Genomic DNA, 21,148 nt, shown 5'->3' on the forward strand with positions numbered 1-21,148 from the left:
GTCCCCTGTGGCGGCGACGCCCGTGATTATTAATACCTTTTCAAACGAAGGAAACTTTCCTACCATAGGCATTTTTAATAAGTAATTATTAAGGTATGTTTCCCTGAGCTCTGTGACTCAAGCATGCATTGGTAATCTCAGACGATGTGAAACTCCTATCTACTCGTGTAGAATCTAGGTCCCTGCGACGTCACGTGGAGTGGCATCGCATGGGCGCCAATCTGGCCTTTTTCAAATGAGGTTAAAATTGACCATTTACACTTGCCTAAACTGGGTTTTCTAAAACCAAATAATTTGTATATTATAAATACAATAATGATGGGTAACGAATCGCAATCAATGCCTTTCGTTTTCTTTGATGAAGGAAACTACCCTATTATCAGAAAGTCTTCAATGGAAGACTTGTTTAGCAATCTATATATATATATATTTAGCACTAGGTTTCTAAATAATAATTTTCCCTTACATATATTACATCTATATACAATACTTGAAGCTACGCTTCGACATATCAGCGAACAACTACGGCACGAAAAATACGGCGTAATAACAACAATATCTCGACTGAAAACTTCAATAATGTACGATACAGATGGTTCAAAACGACACCATTGCATGAGCTGACGTCATTCAAGATGGCTGTGGTGCGAATTACGTTTTTGTTTGATGACTTGTAAGAGGTATTTTAAATGCTCGTAATAAAAAAATAGATCGTTTTACAGCCATATTGTTACAATTTTTAGGCTAATGATTACACCTGCTTTTCAGAAATGTGTTTACCTAAATAGGTGTTCAGAGACCTATTGTTGATTATCAGTAATATCCGTGTACTCTGCATGAATTCAAATCTTTTAACTTTGTAATAAACGAAGACGAAGTCACCAACTATCTATCTGAATATTTAAAGTCCTTGGACGCACCTGGCTTACCACGGCACGATTTACAGCTAAAGGTAGGCTCTGTGTTCATGATCTTTCGAAACCTAAACCAACCAAAACTATCCAACGGAACGTGTTTGGTTATTAAAAAAAACTGATAATGAAAGTGAAACACGCCACTATACTCAAAGGAAAATTCAAAGATGAGGAAGATTCCATGATCCTAACTTATATGCCCTTTTGAGCTTAAACGTATTCAATTTCCAATTCGTGTTGCATTCGTGATAACGATTAACAAATCGCATGGTCAGTCTTTCAGTTTTTGTGATGTTTGTTCTCATGTGTCACTGAAAACCCATGATTTTCTCATGGTAAATAATATGTGGTATGTTTACGAGTCGGTAAACCATCCGCTGCATTTCTTCCTTCGCTTCAAGGGCGCAGCTAGGAATTAAGGATAAGCGCAGCTAATACTGGCGGGTCTGTAGGGTATAGAAAACTCGCCAAGGTAAGCGAGAGGTGTGGGGGCCCTCCCCAGACATTTTTTAGGATAAAAGGTTCAAAATGGTAGGTTTTGCGGCTGTGTGAACAGTTAAATATTTTGTGACTCATCCGTCCCCCTAATATTAATAACCAAATGTTTTATAAAAAGATTCTCTGAGCTTTTGGGGGAGGGGTTTAACCCCCCAAAAACCCCCCTCGCTGCTTCCCTGCTTCGCTTCGCTATTTTTATTTAGCTTCATTTGCTTTATCTTGCGCCTGATAACAAAACAAAAACTGTTGTTTATCAGGAGGCGCTTGACGCAAGACATTAAACCCACGTTTACGCAGCACGTTTACGCAGTGCATTTTTTCCAAACAGAGATACTATAACTGGCGCGCTTAAAGTCATTTGATACGAATACTGCTTCATAGGGACTTTTCTTACACTATTTTGAGCATCAGTCAAGCGTCGGTCTAGCGTTGCGTTAACCTGTCCCGTGAACGAGCCAAGTTTACGCTACGGACTTAGACCTAAAAACAGTTTTTTACAGTTAATAACCCAAATAGCCAACAACTGAATGCGTATAATTTTTATTTCATCAATATTTTCTCATTTAATTTATAATAAATCAAATATGATTAAAACGATACAGCCGCTCTTTATTTATAAATGGTGCAACTAAACTATAAGTTCATTAAATGTTAGGCGGTACGAAGTTCGCCGGGTCAGCTAGTATGACATAAAAACGCTAATTCCGTGAAATTCAAAAAATAAATGCTGAGTTTATCGTACTAACTTCACAAAATGGGTACACATAAAGGATAAACTGAAAGTCCTGTTATTATCGACCACCTAATGGATTTGTTATAACCTATCAAATTTCCACCTCGTAAACACCATTTCAAGTGAAAGTTCTTACCAACGTGGGAATAACGATATCCAAAGGATGTAACTAAAAGAACTTAAAATTAGAAGCCAATAGCATATTATTCAACAGAACCAATTCTTACAATCATACAACTTCTCATTTATTTTGAGAAAATTTCAAAAATTTGGGACATATAAGTTACCCTTGGACCTTAAAGGGTTAACCGAAGCATTGGTGAGGAAAGTTATAAATGTAACGAAATAAATAATGATGATATTGATGCTCCGTCATCCCGTTAATGTCAGATTGTCATCTTCCAAAACATATTTACTGCCCGGGCTTAGTTTCAGTAGTTAAATCCTAAACAAGGACACCGATTCTTCATTAGGCCAGAGTGGAAATAGCTACATAAATACAAAGACAATAGAGATGATCTATTTTCTACGTCATTCCGGTAACACCCCTGTAATCTTATGACACTTCACCTATTTCCTATTCTCTCGCAAGAAAAAGAGAGGTTTACATTTGCTTCGCGGCGATTTGGTGGGATAAGTTAACAAATATATTAGCGATACATATTTACTATGTCATCCGGCGAATCCCCGACCGTTCTCTTTCGACACTCATCTGTCGGGTAGACGTCGATTCGCCGACTACATTCAAAATGGAGAGAGGGGAACCCGCTGCCAACTATTTCCCGATCCCAGGCGGGGACGAAGGTCATAGCGAATGTCGGCAGGCCGAGTGACGAACGGTGCACAGCCTGCCTCAATATACCCCTCATTCCGCTGCACCGTGGAGACATAACCCATTGACGTCGGGCACGTCGCGCACCGAGTGATCAGTCCCCACGGAGACCTCCAAGTGCGACCACGCTCACGTGCGGCAGCCAGCAACTCAGACACCCGCACACTCCACACCGTCAGCATCCACGAGGCGAGAGATACAGACGGAGAGACCCTTCCTGCCGACCGCATAGTCACACCGATTGTCTCCGAAGACAGCCAATGTGAGTACGCCTTTCGCACATGTCACCTCAACTCATCTGCAGTAACCCCAGGGAAAAGTTGATGCGTAGTTTTCCGCGGCGCTGTCTAGATGATGTCTCCATGCTTCTGGGTTTCACCGCGTGGATTTTTCTTTGCGACGAGTTTCTCCGGCATTCCAACCGGCGTCTTCAGGTCGATGTCGGGATTCCATTATTGGTGACTTACATAGTGCATTTTTGGCGCCAATTTTTTCATGCTGGATGCTGATTGTTCCACCTCCTTTTTTCTCGTATGACCCTCTTCCACGAGTTGTGGAGAGGGTAGCTGTCTTCTCTATTCATGTTTTCAGGTGTCATGAATAGAGAAGACGGCAACCCTCTCCACAACTCGTGGAAGAGGGTCATGCGAGAAAAATGGAGGTGGAAACAATCAGCATCCAGCATGAAAAAATTGGCGCCAAGAATGCACTATATAAGTCACCAAAAATTAAATCCCGACATCGACCTGAAGACGCCGGTTGGAATACCGGAGAAACTGTCGTTGCAAAGAAAATCCACGCGGTGAAACCCAGACGCATGGAGACATTACCCCAGGGAAAATTTATCCCTTACCCCCTCAGTGCTTCAGCGAAATCGGAAGTGTTTCGGACTTTCGGGTTTATATTTCAGACTCCGGAATTTACCACGAGTTTCCGAAGACAGCCAATGTTAGTACGTCATCCGTACATGTCAACACAACGCCTCTGCATTAACCCCAGGGAAAAGTAATCCCTAATACACTGAGTGCTTCAGCGGAATCGAAATTATTTCGAACAACATTTAGGTATTAAATTTCAGGAGCAAGGACTTACGAGTTTTCCCGGCTTTTATCTTTGGAATTCACGATGGAGTTTCATTTTGGGAAAGATTAATTTCAGATGTAAGATAAAATGATTATTCCTTGGTGGAATTTTCGGTTTTATTTAGGCAATAACTAGGGCGATGGAGGTCTCGACGTGATGATTTAGGCGAATGGTATGGGGTATGACCTCTGGTTAAAAGAGGTTTCATCATATAAACGTATTCGGGGGACATAACCTTTTACCTCATCCATCATCCTCAACCATCGTTCGCTCGAACACTTTCTCATGCCTCCGTAGGTACGCGGAAACTATACTCCCTCCCCTTCTGCCAGATTAGTCATGCTTTCTAACTTTACTCTTATCTTTTCGGCGAGTATCGGGCACATGACGACGGTTGAATCTCCAGATCCATGAACGTGTGATTGGTAACATGTGTACTTTTAATCCGGTAGCTTGCATCCCCACAGTTACGTCGCCTGACACGGCATTAATATTGCCTCCCGTGTCAATCAACGCCTTCAACTTTCTTCCGTGCATCTCCACTTCGACTTCTGGACACCAGTCCCTCCTGACTCTCGCCTCACGTTTCTCCTTGGGCCCGCCGATCGGGTGCTAGTCGTTGGCCCCTTCCGTCTCCCACCCCTCTAGTTTCCCGGGTCAGCCCGCGGTGAGGTAGATGTTTCCGCCGTCGCACAGTGGTCGGAACGGCCGGACTGACTGGACAAAAGTATGTTAATGCGATAGATAGTCGTGATAAGGGGCTCTCGTTGGGACCATATGCTAACAGAGGTATACGTTAACTTTTGATACGCTTTACTCCGACTGTAACTGCTCATAATGAATCGGTTTTAGCTAATTATTCCTCCACGATGATTCCATGATTTCGCCTATACTATGACTGTTCATACTATATCATAGCATTGTCATAAATCATCCGCGTGGATAACTACTGACCGCCTGCTAGCTTCTACTCTCCTCCAGAGACTTCAATGCCAGCGGCAATACAATAGAAGGGCAACATGCGTTACTGTCAGAATCGCCATCAGCATGTAGGTTTGATAACTGTAAATAACTTTCACGTTTACAGCGCTTTGTGCTACACTAAGAGCCGAGCATACGATATAAGATCGCACCTCTCGGATACCTGAAGTACAACATAATAAAGCTTGAAGAGCAGTGAATCTTGGTGAAAATTCATGTCGCACCGAACATACATTAATTAAGAACCTTAGTGATAGCGAGCAGTTGAGGTTTCATCTTTAGAGCCAGCGAGACGCAAGCAGCGAATGGGTGTGGAACGCTGGGAGTAGGTTTCGCAACAAAATATTCGATGGTTACTTCCAATATTTATCCTGCCACTATCTGCGTAACATAGACCTGATTAAATAATATCAAGTGTTGGCACGGTTTAAGAATGTGGATAATATAAAACAGAACCACCAAAACGTCGGACACTATGGATTTCTATACACGTTGAAAAACTAGAGAGAAATTTTCCTCGACAATAATTTAAATCGCCAAAAATAATTCAACACATTATGATACATAAACTATCGCCTTTTCTTCGCGGAGCGTGTGTTACAGGACGACTACAACCTCGCTCTCATCCCCGTGCAACTCGTCGGCGGCTCAAGGTCGATTACCATGCGTTGAAGCGGGAATAGGATCGCGGAAGATGCAGTGAAATTAAATCTGCGTCAAGAAAAAGGCGAGTTTAAAAATGAAGTTCTTTAACAGACAGTACTCGGTAGGGGGAATAAAAGGAGTTAAAAATACCAATTGACTTTCTAACTTTCGTTCCAATATAATAATAATAAATTTATAGCCCCAAATGTCTAAAATTGACAACTTTAGAAAAAAATGAAAGATCTTTCGGTAGCTTCAATGATTAACACTAGTGTGGAAGCTACCATTCTTACATTAAAATGCAATGCTAGTCATAAAATGTATTATTTGTTAATGCATTATAAATATATCATTAAATATGACACGTGGAAAATAAAAGATATCATACGAAGATAATGCCAATAAAATTAAGAGAAAAAATGAGAGCACAAAAGAAAAAACAATAGTATAACTTTTACACCAAACATATAAATTATTAACACAAAAAATGTAATAGTGAACTCATAAACATGCATACACTTGCGATCATTATTAGCTGCTGCAGGTACTGTGAATAGTGTCGAAGGTTATCACAAAACTATTGGTGCTTGATGCCATTAATTAAATTAATTTGGCAGAGGAAGATAGTAAACCATCAACTGTTAAACAATGTTTCGCAAAAGCTGGAATTTTTCCCAGAACAGTTCCTCGAGGAAGGTAAGGAAATCAAAATAGGTCTTGTACCCGAGGATGGCTCCGTGAGCCGAAACGCATGGTATGAATGAAATTATGGTGGAAAAGAGCAAATTCATTTTATTTCAGTAAGGAAAACAATTTATATCCAATCGTATCGCCTCTTTAAATCCATATTCACGCTCTTACAGGACCTTTGCTATTTCAGAGCCAATGGCGGATCTAAGCGAATTATAGCAGGTAATAGGTAATGACATGAATGCCGAGAGATTTGTACACTTCGACAACGATCTTCTCACGGACGATGAAGATAGTTCTCTGATAGACAGTATTTAAGAACACGAAACCTGTGAATCCGACGAAGTAAATATAACCGTAATATGTGAAGAAAAGAAAAAATCCTATAGTGAAAAGATGGTTTCATAAAAAAATTAGTCGAATGCAGTCTCGCCAAGAGTAACACTGATTTATTTAACATCTTTCATGGGGCTACGGGAAACGAAGAGAATTGTATTATATAGAAAAAAGGAAAAACAGACAAAAATTACGTAAGTATTATATGTTTATTTCATAATTGCATTTTATGTTAATTTCTTCAAAGAAACAAAATAACCATAATGCGATACTGTTCTTTCATCATTTAATAATAATTTCGTCCAAATGTAGAATTTGAGTCATAGAAATCTTTTAGGGGACGTATGCAATGGACGTGATACGACTTTCACGGTCTTTTTTGAATAGGGTAGTTTCCTTCATCAAAGAAAATGAACGGTATTGATTGCGATTCGTTTCCCATCATTAGTGTATTCATAATATACAAATTATTTGATTTTAGAAATCCCAGTCGAGACGAATTGCAATGGTCAATTTTAACCGCATTTGAAAAAGGCCAAATTGGCGCCCATGCGATGCCACTCCACGTGACGTCACAGGGACATAGTTGCTGTACGAGTAGATAGGAGTTTTACATCGTCTGAGATAACCAATGCATGCATGTGGCACAGAGCACAGGGAAACATCTCTTAATAATCGCCTATTAAATCTGCCTGTGGTCGAAAAGTTTCCTTCGCTTGATAGAGTATTAACAATCCTTATTTAAGCCAAGCGCTACCTGCTAGCAGGGAACTCTGCTACTTGCTAGCAGCCTGCATCGCAGCAGCGCACATACCCTCGCCCCAAGGTCACCTCCCATCGAACGGCGCGCGGCGGCAGCGGGAACCAGAATGACGTCACACGGGTTTTTCCCAGCATTCATACTTAGCCGTAACGTTTTCGCGCGCTTGAAATTTTTCACTTTTCATTTAATCGCGAAAAATAGATATCGTCATTTAAAAATCTAAACGCGTGAGATGCGTACTCCAGGGGTAATAATCTTTCAATTTAAACTATAAAAAAATAATAGGAAACCACCCTATTGTCATGCCTTGAGTTAAGCGGAAAACTGTCTTATCCGGAAAAAAATAAGGGTCCGAGAGATTCCGCTAAAGAGAGATTTTAATGTATTTATAAACACACAAAACATGAGCATTTATATCATGATGGGATAACAACCAATTTTTAGCCTTTTTACAATAATTATTATACTCATTATCTGCTTAATGGAACTAGGTAAATAATTAAATTGTTCGTTTGGCAAATTTTATTTTCCTAGTCAAATGATGCTAACAGTACGGAGATGTCATATACAGTGAAACCTGCCTTTAGCGGAACCTGAGCTAAGCGGAAACCTGTATTGTCCGGAAAATTTTGATGGTCCTGGCGGTCATAATGGGGTTTTACGTGCGTTGGTGCCCTCTGTTAAACGGAAACTGTCAAACGCGGAAACGGAATCGATTCCCGGGCACGCGTTTCTCGGTAAAGCGGAATTGCAAAAAAAATTCCAAAAGCAAAGAAGATTCCAAAAACAAGAATATGTGAAGAAAATACAAAATCGTACATAGAAATGTTGGTCTCATTAAAAGAATTCGAAGAATGCAGTCTCACCTAAGGTAACACTGATTTGTATAACATCTTGCATGGGACCATTGGCAACGCAGAAAATTGTATTCTACAGGAAAAAAGGAAAGACAGACAAAAATGACTGATTACTTCAAATAAACAATTTAAAAATAATGCGATGCTGTTCTTTTATTATTTCATTATAATTTCGTCTACGTGTAGAATTTGAGTCAAACCAACCTTTTAGGCAACGCATGCAATAGACGTGATATGACTTTGTATTGTCTTTTTTGAATTGTCAGACCCTGAGTTAAGCGGAATACTGTCTTATCCGGAAAAAAGTGAAGGGCCCGAGAGATTCCGCTTAAGACAGGTTTCACTGTATTTGCCGAAAACTTAAGCACACGAGTACTACGATGATTAGAGTGGGAGCTGATGAGGACTAAAAGCATACCGCCATTAACATCATTTTAATGCTACAAAGGGTATTCCATGATTCTGACAGTTTTTAAAAAATTGCATCAAAATCTAATGAATCTCAAAATCGCCCCACAAAAAAAATCATTTAATGTGTAATAATTTTGCTAATTCGAAAATACTTGTATCACGTGGATACCACAATTAGTTCAAAATAATCCAGGGTTTTCTCTAGTCACCCAAATCAATATTAATTGCTTACCCTTACATTTTCAGATGAAGAGCAACAAAATTGCAGACCTCCTGTGGGCATCGTTCCTGCTGATCATTGCGCCGTTCCGAGGTATCCTTCGAGCAGTTTGCAAGCCATTCATTTGCCAGCCACAAAGGAGCATGGAAAATGAAATTGTACTGGTAAGTAAAAACAAACGATCATGGAGACAATGTAAAGAACACTTACTTTCACTCCTAATATTTAAAGGTAAAATATAATATGACCCCATTCACCTCACACTCTTCCAAGCCTCGCTAAAATTAGAGACTGCGTTTCTGCACTCAACTATCCACCAAACATGCATTTAAAAGCCCACTCATCCTCGGATACCTGCGTAGAATTGATAATCTACATATTAGCAATGGTTCATTACACGAGGACCCGCAAAATGAATTTTCCAGAAGAGAAACGACCAAAATCGTGTTCTCGAATAAAGGCCTTGGGTCCGACAACGGATCATATACAAAGCTCACTGGTAGGTCTTCACATTGTTCCTTTTGTAATTGCCGCATTCAAATACATTAGGTTGGATCGACTTTTACTGCGCTGGATTTCATTTTCGAAAGGAGTGAGTTCATTTCAATGAGGAGAGTAAAAAAGGTTTCTTATGGTGTGACCTGGTTATTTCGGATTAGGTTTTCGTTCCTTTGCGCCATGCAATCATGCTTTGATCATGCAATGTGTGAGATTTCGACGTCATGCTTAATTGTATTTTGGCCCCGTTCATTCTATTCAACTTCAAAGATAATGCCCATACGATTATCATTTTGGGTTCGGTCTTTAAATTCAATTTCCATCACGTTTCGCCTTTCGTATTTCTGCCGCATAACTTCTCGTATTAAAACCTTTTAAATAGCAATTAGTAATGGTGAAAAAATTTCCGCTGTTCCATTATTAGCGATATTCAGGTTTTCACTTTCAGCCTGATAACAGAATATCCCTTTGTCCTTCGAAGAATCGTATCCGTGTTTCGCCCAACCCCATCTGAGCCCGTTCCACTACATACATCATATGGAAGTAGAGAGAGAGAGAGAGGATTGCTGAAGTGAAGCCAATGGTTATACTCACTATTATCTCAAGATGACAAAATGGAAATAATAGACCGCAAGCAAGGATAACTTTATAAGTTAATCGGTGATTTAATACTCAATTTGAATAATAATATGAAACTAATTTAAAAATGCAGAGAAAACTTGTTTCACTAATCAACCGTGCGAAAATTTGTCAGCGGCCAATAAAAAATAGGTACCAACATAATAATGTTCATTCCTATATTTAAAATAAAATCCATACATATTAGAGGGAGTGAAATTCGTCCTCACGTAGCCGAGTGTACCAAGTCCCTCAAGGAGTTACAACCTATTAACATTCCTTGAGACACACTCTCGTTCAAAACTGGTAAAACTTAGGGGTTAACCCGCGTCTTGTGTCTTAAAAGTCATCAACGTTTCGCCCCTCTACCAAGGACCTTTCCAGGACTCCCCGACACAGGGGAAGAAATGTTGACGACTTTTAAGACACAAGAAGTGGGTTAACCAAAATCAATAAAAATCAAACGACAGCATTGACCGCGAAAGTTTTAACAACTTCACTCACTCAAAATTTTAACATTTGTTCACTAAATCAAACGAACGTAAGCACAATCTCATCAGTGAATCTCCATTCCTAGAGTATTTAATCGATGCTTCACGTATTTATAAGATATTTGAAAGGACAAAATATACAACGAAACCCGTTCTTTCCCCAAAGGTAACCGGTGCAGCACAGGGAATGGGCCGAGGAATGGCTTTGGAGTTTGCCAAATTGGGTGCGACGGTGGTGTGCTGGGATATAAACGAACATGGCTGCCAAGAGACTGCGGAGCTAGCTAAGAAGGTTTCCAACGGCAAGGCACCCGCGTTTTCGTACGTCTGCGACATTAGCAAAAGGGACGAAGTCGCTGCAGTCGCACGCCAAGTCCAAACCGAGGTCGGCGAAGTGAGTATACTGGTCAACAATGCTGGAATCGTCACCGCAGGGAGACTGGACTCGTATCAACCCGAAACAATTTCCCGCGTGGTGGCCACAAACTACACGTCACACTTTTGGGTAAGAATTTTAAATGATTTCCTGGCAGGTAGCTTTTATGAATACTATTATACACATTTCATTTGATTTGGCATCAACGCCGTGATGTTATTCCATGAGCGACAAAAATCAATACTTTAATTTGCTAAGGAAAATGATGAAACGGAATGGCATTTTTCTACGGTTACCGGAAATAACCATCAAATTTTCACAAAATGTTATGATAGTTGACCAAATATGAATAGAGGAAATTTAAAAAGGTTTGGCCACGCATACCAAACATCATTGACTTTCAGTAATAATTTCCAATCCATCACAATTATTCCATTCTAAAAACATAAAAATGGCTTTATGAAAAATGGCTATAAGTCAACTACAAAACATAGAATCAAGAGCTTAAATTTATCAAATCAAAGAACTGTTCATCTAACACTGATTTTCAATTCGCATTCTATCTTTCTTGCAGACAATTGAAGCCTTCCTGCCGCATATGAAAGCAGTTGACCGCGGGCAGATAGTTTGCATATCATCGATGTCTTCACTAACCCCACCGGAATACCTAGTTCCTTATGCATCCACGAAGTGCGCTGTATCAGGTGAGTAATAGATCTTCTCCAACAGTCTGTAAAGGGAAAGAAGAAAATAAGTGAGGGTAACAAAGCAATGCGTAATAGTCAATGATTAACTTATGTAGAAAAAGAAATGTTAAATAGAATCAAAACATAATGACACTGGTTGTCTACACAGTATTAAGATAACGATATGTTTCAGCAGAAATGTCTTTCATCAAAAATGATTGAACTAATAAAACTTCCTGTAAGGATTAAACTAATCTCATAAAATCACTATTGGATTAAATCTTAAGCTCAATAATTCCGAGTACGAGAGTTTTTCATGGTCTCTTACAGGGTCTTAGAAATCCTTTCACACGAAATGTGATAATAGCTTGACTAACGCTTCTTATCTAACACCAATAGGGCTAATGGATGCACTGGATGAGGAGCTAATAAGCTTGGGATACAAAAATATAAAATTGACGACGGTACTTCCTTTCTTCACGGCGACATCCGGACTTCAGCAGCAATTAAAGAAATCACAGCCAGAGAAAAATTCGGAAAGGTAGGTACAATGAGATATTGGTATCCATGCATCATTGAATCGGTAACCTCTCAGTGCCATGGTTTTTTAAAAACAAATATGCCTCTTAGTATAACCTTTATTAAATTATGTAACCAAACTAAAATCTTGGCAGCTAAATATTACAATGCAACTTTCAAGTTTTTATAATTTATAATGTGCCATGTTTTAAACGCTTAAAGGTTTTACAATAGCAATACATGCCATTCATCATTATAAATAGTTTTTTTTTTAATGTGAAAGGGAAATCGATGCCTAGCGTCGACTAGAACTTACATAGGTTTTCATTCAAGTATATAGGAAATATCCCAGAAATATGGAAGGAGAACACGTTTTTTCTAACTTGGAGGGAATGTTGGAATCATAAACATTTACTACCAGAAATGAGGTTCACATTTTATCCTGGCTCAAGGTTTCGTTCATTAAAGAAGCAGCTTTTGTTCTAAAAAATGATATGTTGACGAAATTACTACGATTATGAGAGTATACACAAATCTCAAAATGATTCGTAACGCTCTAGACCACGTAAGAAAGTCTCAATATTTGAACTACGAGAGACATGAGAAGCAGTCTTTTCATTTGCACTTGTGCGATGAGTACATGGACTGAAGTCATGAATGTACGCAGGGAGACATTAGAATTCTTCCATATATCATTGCGATATTTTGAAGCTGCAGCAGAATTTATTTTAAGGGTAATTGGAGACAATCAGTAATTTCGCACCGCATGTCTCTCTCACCTTTACTTTTCCCGTATTTTATTTCATCGTTCACTCGTGTATTGCCAAACTTAAATAAGATTGTGGAGATTTGACCACGAAAATTCATTACGCGGCCATTTTTTAAATGATTACATCTTAAATATTCACTATCTGCCTGATTATTTTTAGTTTTACCAGGAAAAACTTTAATGCTCGCACTCGGTTCGGCGATAAAATGACAGCCTCTTTAGGCGTATTTGTGTTTTAACTACCGTTACTAAAAGGTTACATACGGCGTGTATGCCTTCCATTCAATGACTACCAAGGCGTGAGCAAAATGTTCTATTATTATTATTAGTATTTCCTTACATCATTATATCTAATATGAAATAGGTTAGTAATAAGTGTAGGTTTCCACGCATGATTGACTTAGTAACTTCTTATAGTGAAGGTATTTAAAAACACAAATATGTCTCAAGCGGCTGTCATAATATCTTTCATTCAATAATTCCCGAGGAGTATGCAACATTTTCAATTATTTAGTTCCCTACCATCTCTAGATTGATCACGCCTAACTCACATTAAAAACGAAGGCACAATCAACGAACTAAACAAAGAAATGCATCCATATGGTTCCCTCGGATACTTTTAATACTAGTATCCTAGTGTAAACTCTGCGTTATTAAAACATTTTATTTTCTTTTTTCCTAGAATGGAAGCTATGGAGACTTCCCAAGTAGTCAAAGATATTGTCGGCAGCGTGGTGATGAAGAAGAGGGAGTTCACCGTTCCTGGCTATCTGCTAGCAGGCACGCAAATCCTCAAGTGAGTATTTACAGTGGTTTTTTGTCCTTATAACGCCGCTGACAAAGGAGGAGCCCGAAGGATAACGGAGCAATTTTATCTCGTACAAATTACGAAAAAAATGGGTTACGTACTCTTAATATATGTGTTGCGTGCATGACAATTTCAATATAAGATTTTTTCTACAAATTGACACGGACACATTGCTTAACAGTTATTTCAAAATAACCTAAAGGTAATAATTTCGAAGTCACCACGGAAGTGGATTAAAATTACATTTTATACTTACTAATTTCACACGATTTTCTTCTAGTAAGTAAATGAACGCCGATGAACATGTAAATTATAATTTTGAGTTTAAATCTAGACTTAAAGTTTGAGTTTGATATGCATTCCCAAGAATCTTAGCCCAGTAGAATAAAATACTGAGGAATTGAAAATCTTTAACCTCGACTAGCATATGAAAATAAAATCTATGGTACATTTCTGGCTCTCTGGTACGAAATTTAGATAAGCAACCAAGAGCATTGGCAAAAGAGGAATTGTCCAGAATTATACCTTTTATTCACCGCACCTTTTTCAGCATCGTACCGAACAAAAATCTATAATTAAAAACTGAGCTTTCATGGATACAAGAGCTTCCTGAGAAATATTAGAACTTTTCTACAAATCCTAGCATGCTTCACTTCCAAACATTTTTAATGCGAAATCCAAAGAAAAGTGACTATAATCTCATGCGGAGCAACAAAATGTAATAAACATGACATTTGGCTCATGGAAGGCCGAGAAAGTTTTCTCCTTATCAGAAAATAATCACACAAACAGTTACGTAAACGAGTTTTTATAACTTCATGTGTTCCCAACACGTCTGCACATTTTCAATTGCAGTTTTACCTTTAACTTTAACGCAAGTTAACAGATTTTGCAAACGCATCATAAATTATACATTTTTTTTAAATTTCGCAATCAACCTTTCTTCTTCGGTTAACCGTTGAACACGTGATCCGGTGCAAGGCCTACCAACTAAAGAATTTAATATTTGTACCATGTCACCAACCACATCAAGGAGCAGAGTGCAAAACGCAATGATATCCTGATTTAAAATTAAGACAAGCTGAATATATGGAAGGAGTATCTGGAAGAGCTATACAACGGAAATAATCTTGTCCATCAAAAAAAAAGAAGAAGAAAGTGCAGTCAAATTTGATGCCGATATAAAGGACCTACGGATGAATAAAACATCTGGATATGACAATATCCCTGCAGGGATCATAAAAATTCAGGGAGAAAGATTTTGTAGATGGTTTCGTAGAGCTTAGTAAATACTTACAGGAGACAAGAAAAGAGGTGAAGACCAGCCTGAAATTAGGAAACCATAAACTCGAGGTGAAGGAGTTCTTCTACTTGGGTAGACGGGTAACCGACAATAGACTAAGAAGGAAATGGTTCGTAAAACAACCCAAGCTATGATGGCATTCCTCAAAAAGTCTACTTACACCTGAAAATATACGCGTTGAAGTCAGGAAGCAATTGTTTAGGACTTTAGGAGCATGCTTCTGTACGGTAGTGAGCCATGGACGATGACAATCGGAGGAAACAAGGTTTGAAGCCTACGAAATGTAGTGCTATAGAAGAAAGATGAAAAATCAAATTAATAGATCGTGAGAGTAAAGCAGAAGTTCAAATGTAAAAGAAAAGTATTTTGTAAACTTTATGAAGAATTTTCAATTTGATTCCATTTAAAATTAATAATAGAAAAGCAATTTGATAGCCCATAGCATGAGACACGAGGTTATCACGAAAATTACCGTTGAAGGACAGGTGGGAGGGATGAATGGCAGAGGTGATCCATACAGCTCATGTAACGCAGAAGATTAATGCAGGTGTTAAAATATTTGCCGACAGAATTGATAGGAGAGCTGGTCAAACCAATCTCAGGACCGATGACTCTTTATGATGATCATGCCATCTTCCCAAAAAAATTTTTAAATGAAACACCTGTGGCATGCCGATTCTTAACACGTTGCGTACCGGGGTATATAAAGTGCTAGGAATTCTGGCTGGAGGCGTTGATATTGGAAATATGTGCCTATTAGGGCGTAATGCCTTTGGTTTAAACATGATTAAAAAGCTAATGTTTAGAATATAACTTTACCCAATCAAACGTTATGATGCATCAATTCATTATGAATAACGAACAACAACTGAAAACGTAGTAACGAATACGTATTGTACGCTTTAAAATTGTTTAGGCTGACGCGCCTAAAAGACGAGAATATTCGTCATCCGTCCGGAACGTTCGGGAAAAGAATTGCGAGAATTCTCGCCATCCGTACGCAACGTGCTAATATATCACGCGAGAAAAATTGCGTCCCACGGAGCCATTTTGAATCCCACGCAGAATAGCCAATCATAAAGCCTTTTTTTGAGGTCCCCGATGTCACGTATTCGTATTACTAGTACGGTACTAGCAACTAGCCAGCTCGCCAGTCTACCATTTCAGAGGAAACACCACGCAATTCTTCCCCCGTAGACTGGCCAGCCAACCAAAGAGAGGTATGGGTAACGATTAGTATGCAATTACGGAATGTCCCCTCAGAATTGAAACTTTCCGAATCTTCCTGCTCTAAGTAATCAATAAACTGATCAAAATATGGGATCATAGATTTTACTTCCTTAAAAATTCAATTTCAGGTATTCCCTTTCCTCAAAATTTTTACTTTCAGCAAAATAAGGTTCATTATCAACACTGGCGCAGCCACGCGGAGTTCTGAGAGTTAAATCCTTCCAGAGCCAAAATGGATGATTACCCAATGTCTCAATAAACTGAGTCTTGGGTCATTAAAACGCCGAAAATGTCACGTAGAATTACTACAAGAATTATTGCTTTAACTAATTAATATCATATATCATGTGTAATAGTTTTATTAATAATAAGCTTCTTCGGTGGATCAGCGACCTATACAGAAGAACTTATTGAAAAAGTCGTTTTCTGGCTACGCTATTAACTTCAACATAGCAGCCGACTACGCACAACCAAATTAGTAAGTAAAACATCTATCTTAATTTTGTTTGCACAAAATTTATGCGAGGGTGTAGTCATTTAAAATGGGGCTTGTACGCACCTCTGAGGAAACATAAACCTCGGTTAAGCTACCATCGCGCGATCTAATATAAAGTAGCGGAGTGGTGACACCAAGGCAATCTTCAAAGACTAACAGATATTACATTTTGCTGAAGCTTCCAATTTAACAAAAAGCGCTATCGCCTCAATCTTCCAAACTTTACGAAAATACAAGAGAACTTGGGTAAATATATTTCAATGTTATGATTTTTTATCGGAAATTAAAGGGATACATAAAATATTCCCTCCAGTAGCTTGGATGCGGTACCTATCATAAAATAACCAGTAACTTAAGGCTTTATTTGGTTTGAACTATGTTACTTTGGCTATATAAAATAACCATTAATAACCAAACCAATAGGAAATAATATGATATGCACTTAACAAGATACAATTACTGATGTGCACCCGATGTAATATCTTAAGCGGTTAAAAACCATTCGGGCTCAAAATACATACTACCTATTACGAATTTCATAATACGTTTTCTTAACTCTAATTATCTCAACAACTAATTTCAAAGTAACCTGACTCTGTTTCACAAATTTCCTTCTTATTGCCTCTCCTCTAAATAAGCTTCAACCCATCCTCAACTTGCATGCTTTGCTTCCATTACCTCTACTGCTTCATTTACCTTACCCGAAAGTGTATAAACCTATTCCCATTAATGGTTTCTCACCCTAAATCTTGAAGTAATTGCTCCCTACTTTCCAATATTATAAAAATGTACAACGACCTAGGTTACAATGTTACTACATCATCTTCATGTTACAAATGGTGTGTAGTGCATTCAATTTATACAATTTTTAACTGGAGTGTGGGAAGTAAGGATATTAAGGGTAATACGGTTATTTCCCCTTACTTCTCCCTCTTCAGTCAAAAATTGTGGTTCACAGTGTGAGTGCCTTTCAGGGTTCTATAAATCATCATAGAATATTCATTCATTCGCAGTACTACAATCCTGAGATTGGCATACATCAACCCACAATTTCTCCCTTTCCCAAGCTAGTTGCTTTACTTGCTAGATATTCTTCTTCCGAGTGTCTATCTTTACCCATATTTTGGTCTTCCTTAGGGAATGTTTCTTGAATTTTTCCCTCCATTGTACTTCCCACATATTTATTGTGTATTCTAATATACTGAGTATACCAGTTCCATCTCTTTGTACAGTACTTTACGGTAACCTTTCTTCTCCAATCTTGATTTATTCACTCTTTCCGTCAAATTTACCTGCACAACTCCGCGCCAGCGCCAGGTGTCGGAGACGTCAGGTCACGGGTCAGGTTTTACGATGGTCCGTAATTCTGATCCGTTGAGTGCCACTGCTCACGCGAATGTTTTAATACTCTTATTCTGTTCTCAAGCACTTTCGTCATGTTCATAATCTACATGCATAAAAGAGGGTGTCCGTCTGTCCGCTATGCGCTTCCATGCGGCTACACGGATTGTAACCAAAGTTAATACATAGGAGCATCTAATGCTTCAAAAGACCGCAGTGCTTCTTTCGGTTGTGTCCATGTGTCGTTTTCTCATTATCGTTTGTCACGTCTCGTAGTACAACTTCTGCGGTTGGACATCCTACCGGGTAGGCATACCTCTTGACACGCTCAAAGAGGAAACATGAAAATCCTTTATGATCATGAAATCTAAGTTCCAAGTTTCCCTCATCTCTGGGTACTATCCTTCGCGAGCAACGCCGGGTGGCCTTCAAGTACTTAATAGAGTAAATTAAATACCAATGTGTGTAATTTTCAACATACTATGATCCCCAAATAAACTGGTATTGATAAATTAAGGGCAGAGCGGACAATGAGGTCACTGGACTCACTTATTCCACCTTTTAGCGGAGGCTGTAAGGATTTCGATCAACCACATCACATGTAGTACGCTACTGTAGGTATAGAAGCGACCAGAAATAGATGCAATTCATTGATAGTTCCACACAGGTATGAAAACATGCGCACTCAAATACCATGAATTTAGTGTAATTGCAATTGGAAAAAATAAATTACGTAAAAAATACATCGATTTGATAAGGTCACACAAAAATAATTAAATTACAAGATAAACCCTTCTCAATACCTTATTTTTCTTGGTACACATAAAATTTTCGTTCAAATTTCGCGAATTTGACCCTCCGGTAACCTACTCCCTATTCACCCGACTATCGAAACTTATACTCACCCCTGTATTATCCTACATTTTCCAGGCTTTATCCACGAGATGTGAGGAGGGCATGGAAGCAAGTTTTCCTGGGAAATTGGAGGTTTTATTTCACGGGAAACAAGGAGCAATTGTAAGCTAGAAGACCACTGGCATCGCGTGTGGATGCACGCAATCTAAAGACTGATTCTTCTTTCAACGAAAGAAAAGTTTCACGACCAGTGATCACAATGACGACTCCATGTGAGCTGAAAGTCACGTTGAAACACACCATGGAGCAGACAATGAACGCTCAATTACTTCATTCATGTGCAGAAAAGACTCCATGCATGTTCCCATCGCCATCAATTATTTTTTTGTTATATGTTATATCCTATGTATATAATTCAACTATCATTTTTTACAATAAAAACGAAAATTGCCTTAACATGACTTATTTTTCATTTTACGCACTAAGTGGATATATTTACAGAGCAATCGGCCACAGGCAAGTGACAAGTGGAACATAAGGCCTGGTGCCTGATTCTGGTTCTTTCTGGCTATAGCCAACGCGATTTGTCGAAAACATTGCCGAACGATGACTGAATTCTTATTCTCATTTTCATTCACTAGCTATTTCGCCAGAAAAGCTTCGCTTCGTCCTTCGTTGACGAAAAATTTATCCTCGTTTGGTCTGGCGAGCATATAGCGAATGTAAACATTCGCCAAGAGCGAATTTCGCTAGCGACGACAGTGAAGTCGCTCCAGCGACTTGGCGAAAGAATTGATGAGAGAACGACTCTTGATTTAATTTCAGCTATATACCATTATTAAGTTATAATTTTGACCCCAATTATTTTAATTGTCAAGTTGGCAAGTCACTTGAAGTTTCAAAAATATTTTCTATGCACAGGAATATCTTTCGTAACTTTTTCAGCTCTTATAAAGACTCACTGAATTTCACTATTAGGCTTTACATTTATGTCCGGCAGAGCTCTAGGCAGCATAGGATGTGTAGTACGCTGTTATGCCGCCTTTGGTGCTCATCCAACATCAGCAAATTACGTGAATAAGAGAATATTTGACTGTATTCCTTAACTATTCTTCCCTAAAATCTTATCCTTGCCTTATATAAGTTCCTTAGCGTACGAAAATGTGCTTATCATTTTCTTCCGTAGGAAAACCATAAGAAACAATCTCACTCTTATTACGGAGGCTTCCGCGGTTAGTTATTTGGTGATGGTTTTCCGGCGTTACACCGCGTTATCAACGCGGTGTAAACCCGGAAAACCATCACCAATCTCTCTCTTATTTTATGCCATCTTGGTTATGTTAAAATTGAAAATATTAACCCATAAGTTTCACCGGAGTGACTTTTGGACTCATCGTTTACATCTACGGAAAAGATGAAAAACAAAGAGATCGGTTTTATGTTCAACTATGGAAAACAACTAATGAATAAGCAATATTGTGAAACGATACTTTACGTAGCAATTTGACAGTCTCACGCAATAAACAAAACATGACATAATATTAATAAAAACTTTTGGGCTGTGTCGCCGCGTCAATTATTGGGTGGCCCCAACGTTTCCCGACCGATGCTGGTCGCTTTTTCAAGGGATTCTGAGGAGTTGGGAATTTAAATTCTTTTATATAGGTATCTGTGTCAGGTGGTGGGGGAGGGGAGCGGGAGGTTGGTGGAGAGGGTTGCTGATAGTTTTTTCTCAAAACGGGTTGCCAAGTACGGCTAATTTTCATGCCGGTGTCCCTGTTGAAATGTTCTTTTGTTCTTGGATATTTCAATGGCTTCTCTGACGAGTCTCGTTTTAAACCCTTCACTTTGGCAAGGATTTTGGCTTCCTTGAGGTCAATTGTGTGGGCAAGCGCTGCGTGTTCGACTACCGCGGACTTTGTTTACTGCCCCAGTCGAATCGCTCTCTCGTGCTCCTCTAGGAGTGTTTTGGCTGATCTGCCTGTTTCGCCGATGTAGTTCTTCCCGCAGGTCTGGCAAGGAATTCGGTAGACCCCTTCCTCTTGTGGTGGAGTTCTATCTTTTACGGTTTTTAGGAGATGTTTTATCTGTATGTGAGGCGAGGTCGTTGTGGACAGACATCCTCATTTTTGTCATAAGACTACTTGATAAAATACAAAGGTTTGTGGAGGACTACTGGCCATTAAAACTGTTAA

At 38.9% G+C, this 21,148-nt stretch overlaps 1 protein-coding gene across 1 annotated transcript; it reads left to right on the forward strand.

The window, feature by feature from the left end:
• Positions 1 to 3,017: 3,017 nt before the first annotated feature.
• On the forward strand, positions 3,018 to 19,409 carry LOC124154175 (estradiol 17-beta-dehydrogenase 11-like). Its single transcript, XM_046527738.1, has 7 exons — positions 3,018 to 3,239; positions 8,990 to 9,127; positions 10,737 to 11,075; positions 11,521 to 11,650; positions 12,032 to 12,173; positions 13,603 to 13,716; positions 19,029 to 19,409. The coding sequence occupies exons 2-7, from the start codon at positions 8,990 to 8,992 to the stop codon at positions 19,117 to 19,119; spliced, it is 954 nt and encodes a 317-aa protein (XP_046383694.1). The 5' UTR covers positions 3,018 to 3,239; the 3' UTR covers positions 19,120 to 19,409.
• Positions 19,410 to 21,148: the final 1,739 nt, after the last annotated feature.

Source organism: Ischnura elegans, chromosome 2, assembly GCF_921293095.1.
Source record: "Ischnura elegans chromosome 2, ioIscEleg1.1, whole genome shotgun sequence".
Lineage (NCBI taxonomy): Eukaryota > Metazoa > Arthropoda > Insecta > Odonata > Coenagrionidae > Ischnura > Ischnura elegans.

Coding starts and splice junctions, on each gene's coding strand:
- LOC124154175 (XM_046527738.1), top strand. CDS start 8,990: ATGAAGAGCAACAAAATTGCAGACCTCCTGTGGGCATCGTTCCTGCTG. Junction 9,128..10,736: donor TGGAAAATGAAATTGTACTG/GTAAGTAAAAAC, acceptor CTTTCCCCAAAG/GTAACCGGTGCAGCACAGGG. Junction 11,651..12,031: donor CACGAAGTGCGCTGTATCAG/GTGAGTAATAGA, acceptor TAACACCAATAG/GGCTAATGGATGCACTGGAT.